Source organism: Heptranchias perlo, chromosome 7 (genome assembly GCF_035084215.1).
Source record: "Heptranchias perlo isolate sHepPer1 chromosome 7, sHepPer1.hap1, whole genome shotgun sequence".
In the NCBI taxonomy this organism is placed as follows: Eukaryota; Metazoa; Chordata; class Chondrichthyes; order Hexanchiformes; family Hexanchidae; genus Heptranchias; species Heptranchias perlo.
Genome location: NC_090331.1, coordinates 55,895,728 through 55,912,633, shown reverse-complemented (window position 1 = coordinate 55,912,633; position 16,906 = coordinate 55,895,728). Strand labels below are relative to the sequence as shown.

The window sequence follows — 16,906 nt, the reverse complement described above, 5'->3', positions numbered from 1 at the left end:
GTCCGCAAGGCAATGTGGGTGCAGTCTACGGTACCTTGGACCCTGGCCACCCGTGACTACAATAGAACTGTTTTTAAGGTAAACAAAAGCAGCACCAGCACAAAATTGTTAACAGAAGTCCAAATTCAGTTGTTGAATGCAGAAAATAGCCCAAAAAAGGCCCAGAAGTTAACCAGCAGCCTAAGAAGACAAGCCAGCAACTAACCTGTATAGAATGGATAATTTAAATAATGCTCCTACAGGGTCCTTGCTGACTGTTAGTATCATAATTTACTGGGCGAGTTTATCACGTGGTAAGTCAGGGGCTGGGGCACCTACCCGATATGGGAGAGATTCTTTTATCACAGAAAAAAAATGTTTGTCCTGCCCCGTTTAAATTGTGCTATCTGTCAGCCAATCACAGGTCACTACTGACGATAGCATTGCAGATTCTCTTAATGCAGGTGTTCCTGGGTGGAGGCAGGCGAGTAACAACCAGCAGCCTTTGTAGAGACAAATTCAAAGTTGGGGTTCAAATTGGTCTTGGGCGGTAGTGCAAAGCAGATGATAACGAAGGAGCGGCCCGTTCCACACCGGGCCCAATTTTCTTTTCCATCGAAGTCAATAAAAAATAAATTGGGTGGAGTGTTAAACGGGCTGCTGATTCACTATTGCACATGGCGAATTTCAACCCCATTGAGTGAAACTGAAGAGCGATTAAGGAGCCAGTAGTGAAAGCAAATATATAAAACAGGCCTTGTTTATACTGAATATCTTGCTGAAAATCTTTTTTAGCTCAAAGAGCAGTATCTGTGGCATTGCTTACAGATTATTTATTTACTTTTTTTTAAAAAAAGAACTAAGTGTTCTCCTCAACAGACTTCAGATAAATGAAATAAACATGTCCCTCGGGTAGTACAACTATATAAATAAGTCTATGGCCACCTGCATATGGACTATAGACTCAATGTACACAATAGATACAAAAAATTACAAAAGATGTATGAAGGATTAAGGAGGGAAAAAAAAAATCAAATGTTTGTACTCTGAAAACTATTTAAAAAAATTAGAACTATCCATCGGCAGGTCTTTAGTATACCACATATTGGACATTAAGAAAATAAAGATTGTTTTTCCATGAAAAACAGTTGAAACCCTGAATAGAACTATTGCTTTAACAATGTCTTTGAACAGGATCTTGCAGGATTGGGATGCTGAAAATATCAGATATGAAATAGGCTTATATTTCATAAATCTAGAATAAAGAAATAAATGTATATCAGTTTCCTGAATGAAAAGATGCATAGAATATGGTTAGTTCTGTACTTTTTAACATCATTCTGTATACCACTATCACTGCAGACTGATTTTAAAACATCTCCCCAAGACGCAGCAGTAGTCCAAAGGTTCGATCTTTTTTCTTTGGGGAGCTTTCGAAGAATCTCTCTCTATTATTTGCTGCGAAGAGCAGATGAAAAATCAAAGTGAAACCTCAGTTTTGAATTATTAAAAAGCCTGAGAATTCTCTCCATTTGCAGGCAGCAAACATCCCACTTGCTACTGAACTCAGTATTGATGAATTCCATTTCAATGACTTCTCTCTTGACAAAGATGCTATGATCACTGCAGCCCTCAGAATGTTTATGGAGCTTGGAATGGTGCAGAAATTCAAAATTGATTATGAGGTAATTCATCCAAATACAAGTAGAATAATTTATAAAAATGTAAATTGTGTAATATACAAGATATTTGTTTACAGTATTTATATAAAATGTGTAAGACATGATCCTGGATGAGTTTGACATTTTGTGCCTGACAGAAACCTGGCTTATAGATAGTGACTCCTTCCCCTCTCATTAAAGTCCCCCACCTGGCTGTACATCCCACCACAGTGGCCACCAAAATTGGATCGACAGTAGTGTGGCCTTGGCAGGTCCCAATTGGGCCTCTCCCCTTACTCCCTGGCACCTTTTGCTCATTTGAGCATATTACTGTCTTTCAATCCTCGCACAGCCTCGACTCTCATTTGTTCATGGGATGTGGGTGTCGCTGGCAAGGCCTGCATTTATTGCCCATCCCTCTGTTCTGTCCATCCCTCTGTTCTGTCCAACTATCATCACCGATCTAACATACCTTTTCTTTCCAAGATTATTGAATGCGTTGTTGGCACCCAGCTCTGCATTCACCTCTTCTGTAATTCCCTGCTCAGGTCCCTTCAATCCGGCAACCACCCTACCCACAGCACAGAAGACTGCCAGGGGCAAAAAGTCACTAACAACATTGTCTGTTACTGTGACCACGGTCTTTGATCTCTCTGCAGTTTTCACCTCTGACACCTTCCTTCGCTGTCTCTCCTCAATGGTTCACTCCACAGGACTTTCCTTGCTTGGTTCCACTCCTACCTGTCTCCATGTAGCCAACACATCTCCAGCATTGATGTCTCCACCCATTCCCACACAGTTACTTTCAGATTATCCCCAAATTCCATCCAGATCCCTCATTTATGTGCTTCCCTTTGGGAACAATAATCATAAACATGGGTTCAGTTTCAATATGCGTGCTTATGATACCCAACTTTACTTCTACACAATCTTCAACTGCACAACCATTTGTCAGGTGGCTTATTCGACATAAAGTCACTGATTAGCCAGAGCTTTTCCAGTCGAACATTGAGAAAATTGAAGCCATTTTATTTGCCTCCCACCAAAACCTTGTAGCCTTGCGAGACTCCACACCCCTCTCCATGTGCTTGCTCAGGCTGAACCAGACAGTGCACAATCCTGTATTACCTTGAAAAGTGCTCCAAACTCCATATTGTATCCATCACTTCAACCTGCTTACTTCCATTTCTGAAACATTATTTGCTTACCTCACCCCCACTGAAACAACAACGCTTTCATTACCGTAAGATTCAATTTGTCCAATGCTCTCCTCATTGGCCTCCTTATCCATTCTATACCTGTGTTGTCTAATAGAAATCACTAACTAGCCACAGGTGTGGCTACGGTGACAGTTTTAGCCACAGGCACTAATTTTAGTAGAAAATGCTGTACACACATTACAGGTAAATGTACTTAGTGTATATTTACTTAAACATCTACCTCCATTCAGCGTGGATCTTCGCAATATTTCTCTTTCACCAAAGTTTGGCATTCTGGCCTGAATGTATTAGACACAGTACATCTTAGTGCAGCTTTTAGGTTTTTGTCCAGCAGTTGCAAACGGTACTTTGACTTCAAAGTGATTGGTGAGAATTTTGACTTGCACAACAAGATGCGCCACACCTGCCCCTGCTCTGTCCAGAATGTGTTTGGATGCTGCTTGCCCTTTACCATGATGGGCCCTGTTGGAACTACTTGTTATTGGTTGGGCTTGCTTTCTTCTGCTGGTCTGAAGCGATTGATCAAGCTGATCACAATGACAGCTCCCCTCTACGGAAAATGTTGCTGATGTTTCCATGCTGCTGAAGACCCGGTGTTTTCACCCGTGTTACACACTATTTTAGCAGTTAACCAATAAGCAGTAACCAAGGAAGTAAATCACATTCAACAATCAAAAATCACTTGAACACTCTGCGTTTCGTCTTATCATTTTACCAAAAAACACACAAAAAGTTTAAAGTACAGGTCCATGCGCCATGCAAACATCAGCGTGAGATCACACGCCCAATCACTATGTCTTATTTTTTTTATTTACTAATCAAAAGTGCAATTAGCCACATCCGGATTCCCAATTAGCCACATGTGGCTAGTGGCAAATGTATTGGACAACACCGCTTTACACAAACTCCAACTAATCGAAAACTCCACTGCCCACATTCTGTCCTGTGAAATGTCCCGCTTACCCCTGTCCTCACTGACCTCCACTGGCCAAAGGCCTGTAGTTAAATGTTGTTCTGGTTTACAAATCCTTCCACTGGCTCTCCCCTCACAACCTCCGTAACCTCCATATGTCACAGGCTATGCCTTCTTGTCCTTTGATTCGTCCAGTCCCACTGTTCCTTTTTTGGTGACAGAATCATAAGTCATCTCAGTCCTGCTCTGTGAACCTCTCTCTCCATCTACCCCTTAGCCTTTCTACTTCCTTCCATGCCTTTAAAAGCCTCCTCAAAAATCTAACTTTTCGACCATGCATTCAATCATCTTTCCCTTCCCTTCCATGACTGCATAGCGTCCACTTCTCCTCTGAAGTGCCTTGAACGTTTTATCACATTAAAGTGTTACATAGATGAAAGTTGTTGTTCTGTACATTGGATTTACAAGCTGTGTCTTACAGACTTTGTGCAGGTGGTTACTGACTGTCCGGAAGAATTACAGAATGGTTCTCTACCACAACTGGCGGCATGCATTTAATGTGTCTCAGTGCATGTTTGCAATGTTGACAGTGAGTATTCTAACAAAGTACAGTAATATATGACAGACACAAAAGGGGTAAATTTTAATCCCTAAGAACGGGTGGATGGGAGGTTAAAATAACAGCTTTTTGGAGCGGGACCGCAGCCCGGTTCCAAGTCGCCCACTTGTGTTTAACCCAGGCAGGTTTGTATCCATGTGGACAGCAGACACCAGGAAGTCCCACCCCCACTTAAAGCCGGCGGGCCAATACTTAAAAGGGCAAAGTACTTAATTGAGGTACTAGTATTTTGTGCATTGGAATAATGAAACAAATTTAACCTTACCCGATCGGGTTTCCATCGCTTCCCATTCATGTCAGGCGAAAGCAGGCGGGAAGGGCTGGATCCATGAGGTGAGTGCCTTTATTGTACTGTTTGTGGGCTCGGAGGAGCAGGTGTGTTTCCTTCAGGCCCAACAAGCTTACCTGGCCAACAGGAACCCCACGATCGGCCGCAGCAACCCCCCCCCCACCCCAAACTCTTCACCTAACCTCCAGCGAAATCCCTGCTCATCCGATCTTCTCCCCGGCCCCTCCGATCTTCTCCTGCTCGCCAGCCAGCCTCCAGTGACCTCCAATCTCCAAATCCCAGCCCCCCCCCCAGTCTTCTCCCCAGCCCATGATCCCTCCCTCCCTCCCTCCCACCCATCCCCGGCTGCGCCATGCTGCAGCAGGCCTTCCTACCCGCCAGCTAGCCTGTCAATCAGGCCAATCGCACCCAGAAACCTTCCCCCCACCCCCAAAACACTAACATTTTCCCCAAAGTGTCAAAACAACAGCATTGAAAAAGAATATTCATTTTAGATTTGATCTTTGTTCATTTGGTTAGATTTAATTTACTTGCAATGGTGTAAATTTAATACCAAAACCTCTGGAACTTTGAATGGGATCGGAACCCAGCCTCCATTCACTACCTCACTGCAGCAACACAGCTGAGCTTGGTATTCAATGTTGCGAGGTGAATTAATTATAAATGTGGGGTCCCCATTGCCATGTCACAATATTGCTATTAATATGTAGATGATTTTTTTTTAAAAAAATCAATCAGTTTGAGTTTAGAAGAAACAATGAATTAACATAACACTTCAAAGTCTTAACAAGAACAAAAACGCTGAAAGTAGAGGCCCAGTAACATTAATATCACATAACAAGTGATGAATTTTAAGTAATCTATATAAAAAAAAAAACTCTCCAAAAACAATGCTTCTTGCAGAACAGCATGGGACCCTAGAATCCTCTAAGGAAGGGCTGCAACGTGTACTTAAGGCCTTTATCATCCCAAGTATTGAATCCCTGACCATCCCAAGAAGTTGAGGAGGGGTTTAAGACAGGATATTAAGGTTATCCTAAAGTGACAGATTGGGGTAGATACCCTGTACCTTTTTTTTGAAAAAGCAAATATGTCATCAAATCCATACAGTGAGCCAAATTAATTGATAAGATTGTAATATACCTGGGTTGCCGGAGAAAAGGCAAGTTGCCAACAAGTAAGTATCTACAACATTGTTGCTGTAGTGCTATCTACTACTATTCCAGAGACACAAGTCACTCATGGATACATCTGATCCTTGTCTGCCAGTAAGTCAGATGCAATTTGGCAAACAAACAAATTACATCCCCATGTTTGAGATGTTGGAAGTAGCAAAGACCAAGAAGAGACCACTTACCGTTCCATAAAAAAGTGAGTAACATGCAGGTCTAATTCCTTAAAGATGGTAAATGGTATATATGCTGTAAACATCTAGAAAATACATAGCAGCCTAGGGAGAATGTTCATCTTCAGTACTCCGCTTGGGACTAATCATTTTGGATAGAATTATATAAATGCAGGTCGTGAATAATCTGCAGTCCCAAATATTGAGAGTTTGTACAGGTTTACTTGAAAGAAAAGGAATCATATTTTGCCTGGAATACTGGGGTGGTGGGGTGGGGGCAAAGACAAACTCTTTGTCTTGGTGGAATTCCTCCTATACTGATATGGGCTGTGATTGGCACAGAGTGATACCTTGTACACAATTTTATCTGCTGTGATTGCATGTATAATTGGATGTGAATATATCTGCATCACCACAGCCCAATCAGAAGAGCAAATAACAGGGGGGGGGGCGGAAAGAGGGGGTCATTCATGTCCTGGAGAGAGGAAAGTAATGCGACACTGCCTTCAGTTAACCATTGCAGCTTTGTTCCTGGAGCAAAGAGCGGACTATCCAAACCCAATTATTTCCAGCACAGCTCTGAGGAACTGGGTAGGGGAAAAATGCAAGATGAAAGGGAGGGGGAGGATGGGAGAAGTTGGATGGGGACAGGAACAGGGAAGAGAGAAATGGAGGGCACACAGGGAAAAAACACACACTATTGTTTATGTTTAATTACCTTTACATAAGATGTGTTTATACAGCGGCTATAGATGAGTGAAATTAAAATTATTTGTTGTTGAATAGAAAATACCAAAACTTGTGTACAGTAATTTGTTTCTGGACATTAACCCAACAACATATTGTTCTCAGGTTTATAAAAATCAAAAAAAACTTTGGACTACTTATTCCAGCTAAATAACGTGTTCTGATATAATTTCTGCAAGTGTTTGATTGACAGGAAGACTGGTAACTTACAAAGGATGTTGATTGCAAGCCCTACCACCGCCTACTCCTTTTCCAAGAGATGCAAAAATTGGTGACTGTATCTTGCTGATTTGAAAATAAAAATAAAATTTTATTAAAGCAGTAGTGTGTTTATTTACCATTCCAGAAAGGCAGAGACATGGAGTGGAATCTGTATGATTACTTATGTGGTGTAATATTTATCTAAAGAAAACAGATGCTGGGAATTTCCTTTGGGGTTCTTCCACTCAGCAGCTGTAACTTCAGCGGCGACCCCAGATAAACAGGGTTTCTGCCTACCTTACGCCAAAGTTACGGAGGCCGATCGAGAGAACCCGCGAGGAAATTCCCGCCAGTATTTTTTCAGGAATCAATCACAAAACAATTAATGCAATATTTGCAGATATTTATCGGTAAATTATAAACTAGTGCCTGCAGACCCAGGACCCTACTTGCCCAAAGCGATCAGACCCTTTCCCTTCTCACTGCTGACAGACACCTGGAGGGTAGTTTTAACCCCCAACAGGTGGGGTGAGGTGAGGTCAGGTGGGCAGTATAAATAGTTTGTTTTGGAGCGGGACCGCATCCCGACTCCAACGCATCCAACTTCTGGGTTTAACCCTGGTGTGTTTGGATGCACGGAAGTCCCGACCCTATTCAAAGCCGCGAGCTGATATTTAAAAGGGTAATGATCTCATTGCGATAGTTGAGGCACTTAATTTTTTGTGTGTATTAGGAACAGGAGTAGGCCATTCAGCCCCTCGTGCCTGCTCCGCCATTTGATAAGATCATGGCTGATCTGTGATCTAACTCCATATACCTGCCTTTGGCCCATATCCCTTAATACCTTTGGGTGCCAAAAAGCTATCTATCTCAGATTTAAATTTAGCAATTGAGCTAGTATCAATTGCCGTTTGCGGAAGAGAGTTCCAAACTTCTACCACCCTTTGTGTGTAGAAATATTTTCTAATCTCGCTCCTGAAAGGTCTGGCTCTAATTTTTAGACTGTGCCCCCACTCCTAAAATCCCCAATCAGCGGAAATAGTTTCTCTCTATCCACCCTATCTGTTCCCCTTAATATCTTATAAACTTCGATCAGATCAGATTAGAAATATCGAACAAATTTAACTTTACCTGTTCGGGTTTCCCATCGCTTCTGATTCACGTCAGGTAAAAGCAGGTGAGAAGGGGTGGATCCATGAGGTGAGTGCCTTTATTGCACTGCTAGTGGGCCAGGATGAGGAGGAGTGCTTCATTCAGGCCCAACAAGCTCACCCGGCACGATCAGACCCCCATGATCGGCAGACCCTCCCCCCCGATCTTCTCCAAGGCCCGCCTGATGTCATCCACGTCCCCCCACCTCAATTTCTTCTACAGCCCACAACTCCGATTCATTGCTCCTTTCCCTTCCAACAGGCAGCCAGCCTGTCAATCTGGCATGGGGAAACCAGGAAGCACAAATATTTACCTTCAATTGAGTTGTGATTGTAGATTGGGACGCACTCGCTTGACTTCCGGGTTCCCCACGCTAATATCTATACATGCGCTGGGTTCCCAGCTCTGAGCTAAAATCATGCCCCTGGAGTCCACTAGTGAGCTAAAGGCCACATTACCCCGTTCAGTTCTGCCAATCCCAAAGTTGCCCCTCCACAATGCTGCAAAATCACATGACACAATCTTCCCCCATGCTGCCAAGTCCCAGCATCGCCACTTCACTGGTGTTGGGAAGTTCACGACCCTCACTCTAGTGTTACTAAATCCAGGGACCATCCTCTCAATACTACAAAAGCTCAGTACCACACAACCTCTTCTCACTGCTGCTAAGCCCCACCCCACATATGATTTTATTTCTGTTCAATATAGTTTATTAGTGAGTAGCTTTATTAAGATTCCATTTAACACATCCAAGTTAGAGATCAATTGGCACATTCTAAAACAAATTAAAAATTCTTACATCAAACATAAAATAGAACAAAAATGAGCATATTAAGGACAAACTCATCTCAGATTGTTGCAGAAATGTGCTGCATGAATCTTATCCAATAAAGGCTGGTATATACACATAAGTAGGCTCTGTACTAGAGAGACCACAGGTTTTTTTTAAGTCTTGGATATGTGTTAATAATAACATTAATAAACTATTAATAAACTGCTTTGTTCCCTGCTTTAATGTAAAGTCCATTCACTCATAATTACTACTTTTAATGTTGTTGCAAATGCTAAGGGGAAAAGGGATTTATTTGCAGCATAGGCTACTGAATGCTTGGCATAGAGTTCAAAGACTTTACTTCAACTGAGGAGTTTTGTTGATGTGGTTTATGATCAGCAGAATGATCACTCCCCCACAATTTATGTACCCTGTGTCAACACTTTGTATTTATTGTTGCTCTGTAGTGGTCCAAACTCCTCAGCTGTTTACTTACAACACTAATGGTAAAGTTAAATCAGTGCTTGACAATTTTAGAGGGACATAATGAGATATAAAAACTGAAAAATAATAGTGGACCCCATCATTTAAGGCTACCTATTCTACTGAGAACAGATGGTCTCTCAAAAATAGGTGAACCCTCATTGCAGGAAAATTCTGTAATCCTAAATAAACTGGACTTAAAATAGGAGCGAAAATCTACAAAATATTTGTTTTTACATTTAATAGCTCTTTCAAAATTTAATCCTGCACTGAAGTGAGACTTGTTTTAACAAAATTAAAGGCTAATATTGTCACCATGTGAATTATTTCTTGATTACCTCCGTGCTGCAAGCCAGCTCCATCATTTCTTAGCACTTTGCTCGGAGTGATACCTTTTTAGGAAGCTGAACAGGGGAAAACTTTAAGGCTCCTTCAGAGTTTGTCAACAGAAGATCACCTTTTGAGGTCTGCAGGTTTTAGTGCTCTCTGAATAAGTCTATGGAATTTTAAAATCAGCATTCTATAAAACATGGCGCAAAACCTTTCGGCTCACTGCTGGAAGAAATTAAGTTTATGCCAATTCATAGCTCTGTGATCTACTCTCAAATCAGCCAGACAATCCCATATTCTCAAGACAAGGTCAAAGGCAAAATGTTGAAAATGCTTTAAGGGCTGTCTCATATTTAGCTGCAGTACACTACTCTCAGAGAAAACAAAAGACATGGGCTACGAGCGAATATACAGTTGGGTGTGGTTTTTAATTACAATTGGACAGATCTGGTTGCTAGTCATGTTCAGCAGATGGTTTGTCATTAGAGGTCAATTATAATAGAGAACCCTTTCTGCCAAACCTTTACGGTTGCACACGAGGGGTGATCTTCCATTGGAAGAGTCTTAAATGGCAAGTCCCACTATATACTCCTGGAAATTACTATCAGCAATGTTATTGTAGAAAACTTTAATGCACTCTATCAAATTCCTCTCTCCATTATTTTGGCAGAGACATTAACCCATTTAAAATAAATGTTTCTGTTAAAAAAGCAAAAAGGATTTTGACATAAATGTGCTAAAAATTCCTACAATAAGATTGCTTACAGTACTTTCCAGGCTATAGTCATAAAATTCATCAGAAGATATGGTCAAGTTTACAGTAGGTTACCAGATAATTCACTATTATAAAGGGATGCAATATCTTTTATCTTGTCTTTGGGATGGACCCAAATCAAGTTACTGCAGCTTTACCTCAACATTCTGTATCAAACTAACACATAATGCCAGCATCAAATCCTCATAAACCATTCCTCCTCTTGGAGCTCTTTCACCCAACCTCATTGCTCAAAACTCTCCCTTATACACAGAAGTTTAAATGCAGAATCAATCATTATTTGTTAAACCAAGGTTGCTGACAATCAAAATATGTGACTTACCTGTTGGTAACATCTTCAAGTCTTTCCTTCCTGCCAACATGGTTATTCTTGTACCGTACTCTCCATATTAGAATTCTTTGCAGCTGCACCCTATTGTTGCAGCACCTGGTATACAAATAAAACAGAGAAAAGTAAAAAGAAAACCACCTAAAGATGGAGCTGTGAGCCAGAGTTTATTACAGTCTGTATAATTGAAGTTGTTGGGTACAGGTTTTCTTCCTATAATTGAGCTCACTTGCTATGAATACTTTTATCTTGCTTTTAGTCAACCCCACAGACACAAGCTATGGACCCATTGGACCTTACCTCATATATATTTGTTGTTTTGCCAGACTGCAGATTTTCAGGAAATTTTAACAGACACGGAAGTTCTTGGTCTAATGGTAGGCTGCCTGTGTCATGACTTGGACCATAGAGGCACTAACAATGCTTTCCAAGCAAAGTAAGTTCTGATACTTACACATATACTGTCATCTCTGTTGCTCTCTGACTATACTCAGCATGTGCATGATGAAAATAATTTAAAAGTAACTCCTTTATTGAGTTTTTAAACCCTCTAAATTGTCATTAATGTTATTTAACAAACATTTATAGCTTCACTCAGGCAGAAATTGGCAATTTAGATCAATGATGTATAGCCAATGAGCTTAAAACACAGAATAGAAGGAGAGCAGACTTTGTAAATACAAAGCTCAGGTAACTCACCAGACACTGCAGTGCACTACTGCTTTTGAGATTCATTTCAAAACTTAAATTCTTTACCCATATCCCACTATTAAAACTGCTTATTAATTTACTATGGGTGTTACCACATTTTATTTATAGAAACCACCTCTCCTATGTGATGTGCATTATCCAGCAAAGTCCATTCTAGCCGAAACTACCCCATTAGCAGTGCTGGATAAATTCCAAATACATTAAAGTAGGAATTTGATCTAAAACCACATAAATACTTTATCCAAATCAGCATTTAAGAAGATTAAACATCCTTCATGTTGTCAAAGCTTTTCTTATTGCATCTGTTTGCCTTCCAAATCAGATGTAATGGGCTTGATAGTGAGTTGATTTTAGCACCTGTTAAAATATTAACAATTGGTTTGGAAATTTGGCCAGTTCATTGTGCTCAATTAACATTAGTAAGATGGACTTGGTGCCTTTTTCAGCTGACAGATCTTTTAAGAACCAGTCAGCAAACCAGATGGTAAAAGAATACAATAAGATTCATTCTGGATGGGGGGAAATTTTAATTTTGAAGTTGGGGAAATGCTATATTCAGCCTGATTATTTTTCTCTTTTCCTTTCTCTAGGAGCGGGTCTGCCTTGGCACAGCTGTATGGTACCTCAGCTACTCTAGAGCTTCACCATTTCAATCATGCAGTTATGATTCTTCAGAGTGAGGTACAGCAGTCTGGCTATTTCCTCTAAATCAGAAATCGCAATATAATGGTGTTTAATGTGTAAATAAAGTGTATCCTCGTCAGTGATACCCTACAATGCTAATGAGAGCAAAAGCATAGTCAAAGCTACATTTAACAACCTGTGCCATGATCACTGAGATGATGTTCCTTCCAGCCTGAGTAAATTCTCTTGTGGGGCAGCATGTAAAGTGAAGATAGAGAAATGTCAATAAATCTTGTTGCATTCAGTCACCAAAGACTAGACTGACCTTTGAACAGTTTTGATTTCAAATGCACTTAACAGAATTTCACAATAAAAATTCTTTGTCTGTTCTTGGTACATAGCATAATCAATACCTGGAAATGCAGAACATTTCACTGGAAATCATAAATACAGAAAAGAAAAAAGATATATTACACAACTGTGACTATGAAGGACTGAATAAAAATAAATAATTGAACAAAACCAGAAAGCAAAATGCATACTGCAAAATGCATACTGCATTTTGCTCAATATCTTTCCTACATATTGATGAATATATAGAAAATGATATTTTAAAACCATGTGGCCTCAAAATGTGTCCTGATATCCACAGTACTCACTAATATAAATAGCTCCAGTAAAAATTGTGATTTTTAAGATATTAAAATAGTAAGTTTGCTGTAGTGGGTGCTAAACATTGGCCTTTTATTTCTGGGGCCGGGTTCAACTCTAGCCCATACCAATGTGATAAAGCAACAAGTTGCGTTTATATAGCAACTTTAACATAGACAAACTTCCCAAGCTGTTTCACAGAGGCACGATCAATTAAAATGGACAGCAAGTCAAAGGAGGAGATAATAGGAGGGGTGACTGGAAGTTTGGTCAAAGGGGTGGATTTTAATTAGGGTCTTAAAGGAAGAAATGGAGATGGAGGGAATTCCAGAGCGTGGGGCCTAGTGGCTGAAGGCACAGCCACCCATGGAGGGATAAAATTGGGGAATGCACAAGATACCAGAATCAGAAGAACAGAAAGTTCTGGGGAGGCTACAGGGTCAGAGGGGGTTACAGAGAAAGGGAGAGGCAAGGCCATGGAAGGATTTAATCACAGGGATGAGAATTTTGAATTTAAGCCAATGTAGGACAATGAGAACAGGGGTGATGGGTGAGCGGGATGAGGTGCGGAATAGGATTCAGACAGTAGAGTTTTGGATGAGCTGAAGTTTACAGGGCATGGAGGATAGGCAGCCAGCAAGGAGAGCTTTGGAACAGTTGAGTCTGGAGGTGACAAATGTGCAGATGAGAGTTTCACCAGCAGAGGGACTGAGATGGATGCAGAGGCAGGTAATGTTACAGAGGAGGAAGTAGGCTGTCTTTGTGATGGAGTGCAAACGGGGATGGAAGCTTATCTGTGGGTCAAATAGAACACCAAGGTTGCAAACAGTTTGGTTCAACCTGAGACAGTAGTTGCGGAGGGGGATGGAATTCCTGGCAAGAATACGGAGTTTGTGGCAGGAGCCGAAGATGATGGCTTTGGACTTCACAACGTATAACTGGAGGCAATTGCGGCTCCTCTAAGAGTAGATATCGGACAAGCAGTCTGATAACACAAAAGCAGTGGAGGGGTCGAGAGAGGTTGTGGTGAGTTAAGCCTGGGTATGTGTGGAAACAAATCCATTGGCCTGGAAATCTGATCACATGGAATCAGGTGTGCAGGGGGCAGGGCGTGTACTGCATGCGCCTGTTATAATTGACTCACACAGACGTCATATTCGTGCTGCCTGATCATTTTAATCAAGCAAGCATGCTGCCAGCACTAATCATTGGCTCCATACCTATAAGGGGAGGGCTGGATATCAGGCGTCTATGACATCACTTAAAGATGATCAGCACCTCTTAAAGGGGAGGTACATTCTGCCAGCAGACACCACAGAAACACTTTTGGAAGTAGAGATATGGTTGAAGCAAGCGTTGAGAGAGTTGATGTGTAAGATGTGAGTTGTGCGTGTGAAGGTTGTAATAGTGGTGTGTATGAGGAGAAGGAGGTTGGTGCAAGGTTCTCGGATGCTGCCTTGGAGATCCTGGTGCAGGCTGGACAGGAGGAGGGACATCCTCTTCCCCCCCAGTGGGCAGGAAGCCCTCCAGGCATGAACTACTCCAGCAATGTGAAGAGATTGCAGAGTATTTGTATGCAAGGAGCCTAGGACATGGCTGGAATACCAGAAGAAGTTTAATGATCTCACTAGAGTTGTTGAGGTAAGAATACTGCTCTCTTACTCTTAGCTCACAGCTCCACCACTTATAGCCTCATTAATCACAAGACTCACAGTACTCACAAGACTCCGCTTCCCTGTTTCCCTTCACTCTCCTACAATCACTATTACAACCCTTACACCCACAACTCACATCTTACAGACTATCAGCTATTCCACCATGACAGGCACATTCTCCAAACCCTCTCAAGACTCACTAACACATTCCCTTCTTGTAGGAGAAGGTCGCACACAGCTCAAATCAGCAGGCTGGCACTGGAGGAGAAAAAGCCTGCCCGAACACCCTCTTCCCCCCCCACCCCTCAAAAAAAGCATGCTGGCCATTGTGGGCGAGGCCGTGGCAATTGGCAACACTGGAGTAGATATCACGCGGGGTTTCTTACTACCTAATCCTCTTTGTCTCTTCTGACTTCTATCTCGCTCCACACCCTCCGCATGACAAGCTGCAGATGCTTTCACCACCCACTTCTCTCTCTCTCTCTCTCTCTGCTTTCCCTTCACACCACAGCATAACCCTTGTTCCTCTCTTTCATTTCAGGTGCTGAGAATGTGGAAGCCCCTGAAGAGGAGGCACACCTTAGAAGATGCCCCATCACTTGACCTGACTCCGCAAGCACCAGCTCAGATATTGGCACCACACGTACTTTAGAGGCTTGGTTGGAGCAGGTATCTACATGTGCTACCTCACCGGGCACAAGTGTGCAGGAGCTATGGCAGGGGGGATAAGACGCCACAGGTGCCAGCTTGCAGAGGGCAAGATCGCACACTGGTTCTGCTGCAGAGGACTCAGATGCTGACTTCGAGGGCTCAGACTACTTAAGAAGGCACATGGGCATCTACCAGGAAAGGCTAGGTGCACTTGGCAGGCTGCCAGAGAGCTTGTGCACAATGTCGCAAACCATGGAGTAGTCCACTTTCAACTTGTGTCAATGCATTGCGCAGAGCATGGAGACCATTCTGTCCAACATGGACCGAGTGGTCAGCTCCACTAACAACACAGTGGCACTCACCATGATAGAACCTCTGCTGACAGCTTCCATGGCAGCTCACACTGTTTGGTGTTTATCTTCTTAGGGAAGTAAGGGCAATAGCCATAAATCTGAACTGAGGGAAGGCAATCAGATGGTGGTTGTAAGGAAAGTGGTAAGGATTGTGGGACTGTTGGTGTATTGGAGATATGGGGGCTGATTTAGATGACGTGCTCCTCGATGAGCTGGTCTCTGAAAGCTCCGACAGCGAGGCGGTCGCTGACTCTCCTCCTCCTCCTACTCTTCCTGCTTCTTCTCCTATATGATGTATTGCCTGTGGTCACAAACCAGCTGTATGTTGAGGGAGTGGAATCCCTTTCGATTAATGCCAGGCTAGTGATGGGGAGCATGCAAGGCAATGTGAAGCCCAGTGCGCTCTCGTCCTGCTTCGCACTGTTCTTAGGGAAGGAGATGCAGGTATTTTTCCTGGTGTAGAGAGTCTCGGTGACCTCCCTTATACATCGGTGTACTGCAAACTTGGAGATGTCGTGGATGCCACCTGTTGCAGCCTGAAAGGAGCCCGTAGCATAAACGTTGAGGGCCACGGTGACCTTGACAGCCATAAGCAATGGTGTCCATGCCCTGGTGCAAGGCTTGAGTTGTGGCTGCAGCAGGTGACATATCTTGGTGACAGACTCCTTCGTGAAGCGAAGGCGACTGAGACATTGCTCCTGAGTAAAGTTAATGTAGGAGAAATGCTCCCTGAGACCTGCTGCAGATATTGCCTCCTGTGCAGTGCCCTCCTCCCCCTTCTGCTGCTCCTGCTTTCTGTTGTCTTCCTTGCTGCTCCCTCTCGTCCTCCAGCACCGATGGAACCCCTACCAGACCATCCAAGACTGCAGCCAAACTATCTGTGAGGCAGACAAAAAATGTGCAACACCAGCAAAATCTTGCACTGTTTAAACAAAGTGAACTTTCCAGAATGATAAAACACACCAGAAAACGTCTAGAACTTAGCCAGCAGTCTGAAATGAGAAACTGGCAGCTAAACTGTAAGCACTGCATGATCCCTTTAAATATCGCTGGTGAGGTCGCCATCCTGCCGGTTAGTGCCACGTTGTGCTGTGCGAGTTCAGCACATTGCGAATGAAGCGCTGGGACGTTCGACAATTGAAAACAGGTCCTACAAGTAGCGCAGAACCCTAATTTAAATAAAATATTTTGCCTTTTAAATAATCTAGACATGTGCTCCTGACACTAGTGCATCCACCTTAACCAATATGGTGGACGGTGTGCTTCCTACCCGCCATATTGGGACCTTAGTAGGCTGGTTAGTGCATGTGCTGCCGAATTTCTAGGCCCATGTCTTTGGAATATATCACCAAGGGGCAGCATGTAGATGAGGAAGGGGTGGGGGCTAAGGATGGATCGTTGGGGGAGTCTAAAGGCAATGGTATAGGGATGAGGAGAAACACCATTG

The 16,906-nt window shown here is 42.6% G+C and overlaps 1 protein-coding gene across 1 annotated transcript in view; it reads left to right on the top strand.

Moving 5' to 3' along the window:
- pde11a (phosphodiesterase 11a) overlaps positions 1 to 16,906 on the top strand; it is a 271,348-nt gene that overhangs the window by 192,457 nt on the left and 61,985 nt on the right. Inside the window, exons 12-15 of the mRNA XM_067986810.1 lie at positions 1,518 to 1,664; positions 4,255 to 4,362; positions 11,141 to 11,250; positions 12,116 to 12,206. Coding sequence (XP_067842911.1) covers positions 1,518 to 1,664; positions 4,255 to 4,362; positions 11,141 to 11,250; positions 12,116 to 12,206 — 456 coding nt within the window. The remainder of the gene's footprint in view (positions 1 to 1,517; positions 1,665 to 4,254; positions 4,363 to 11,140; positions 11,251 to 12,115; positions 12,207 to 16,906) is intronic.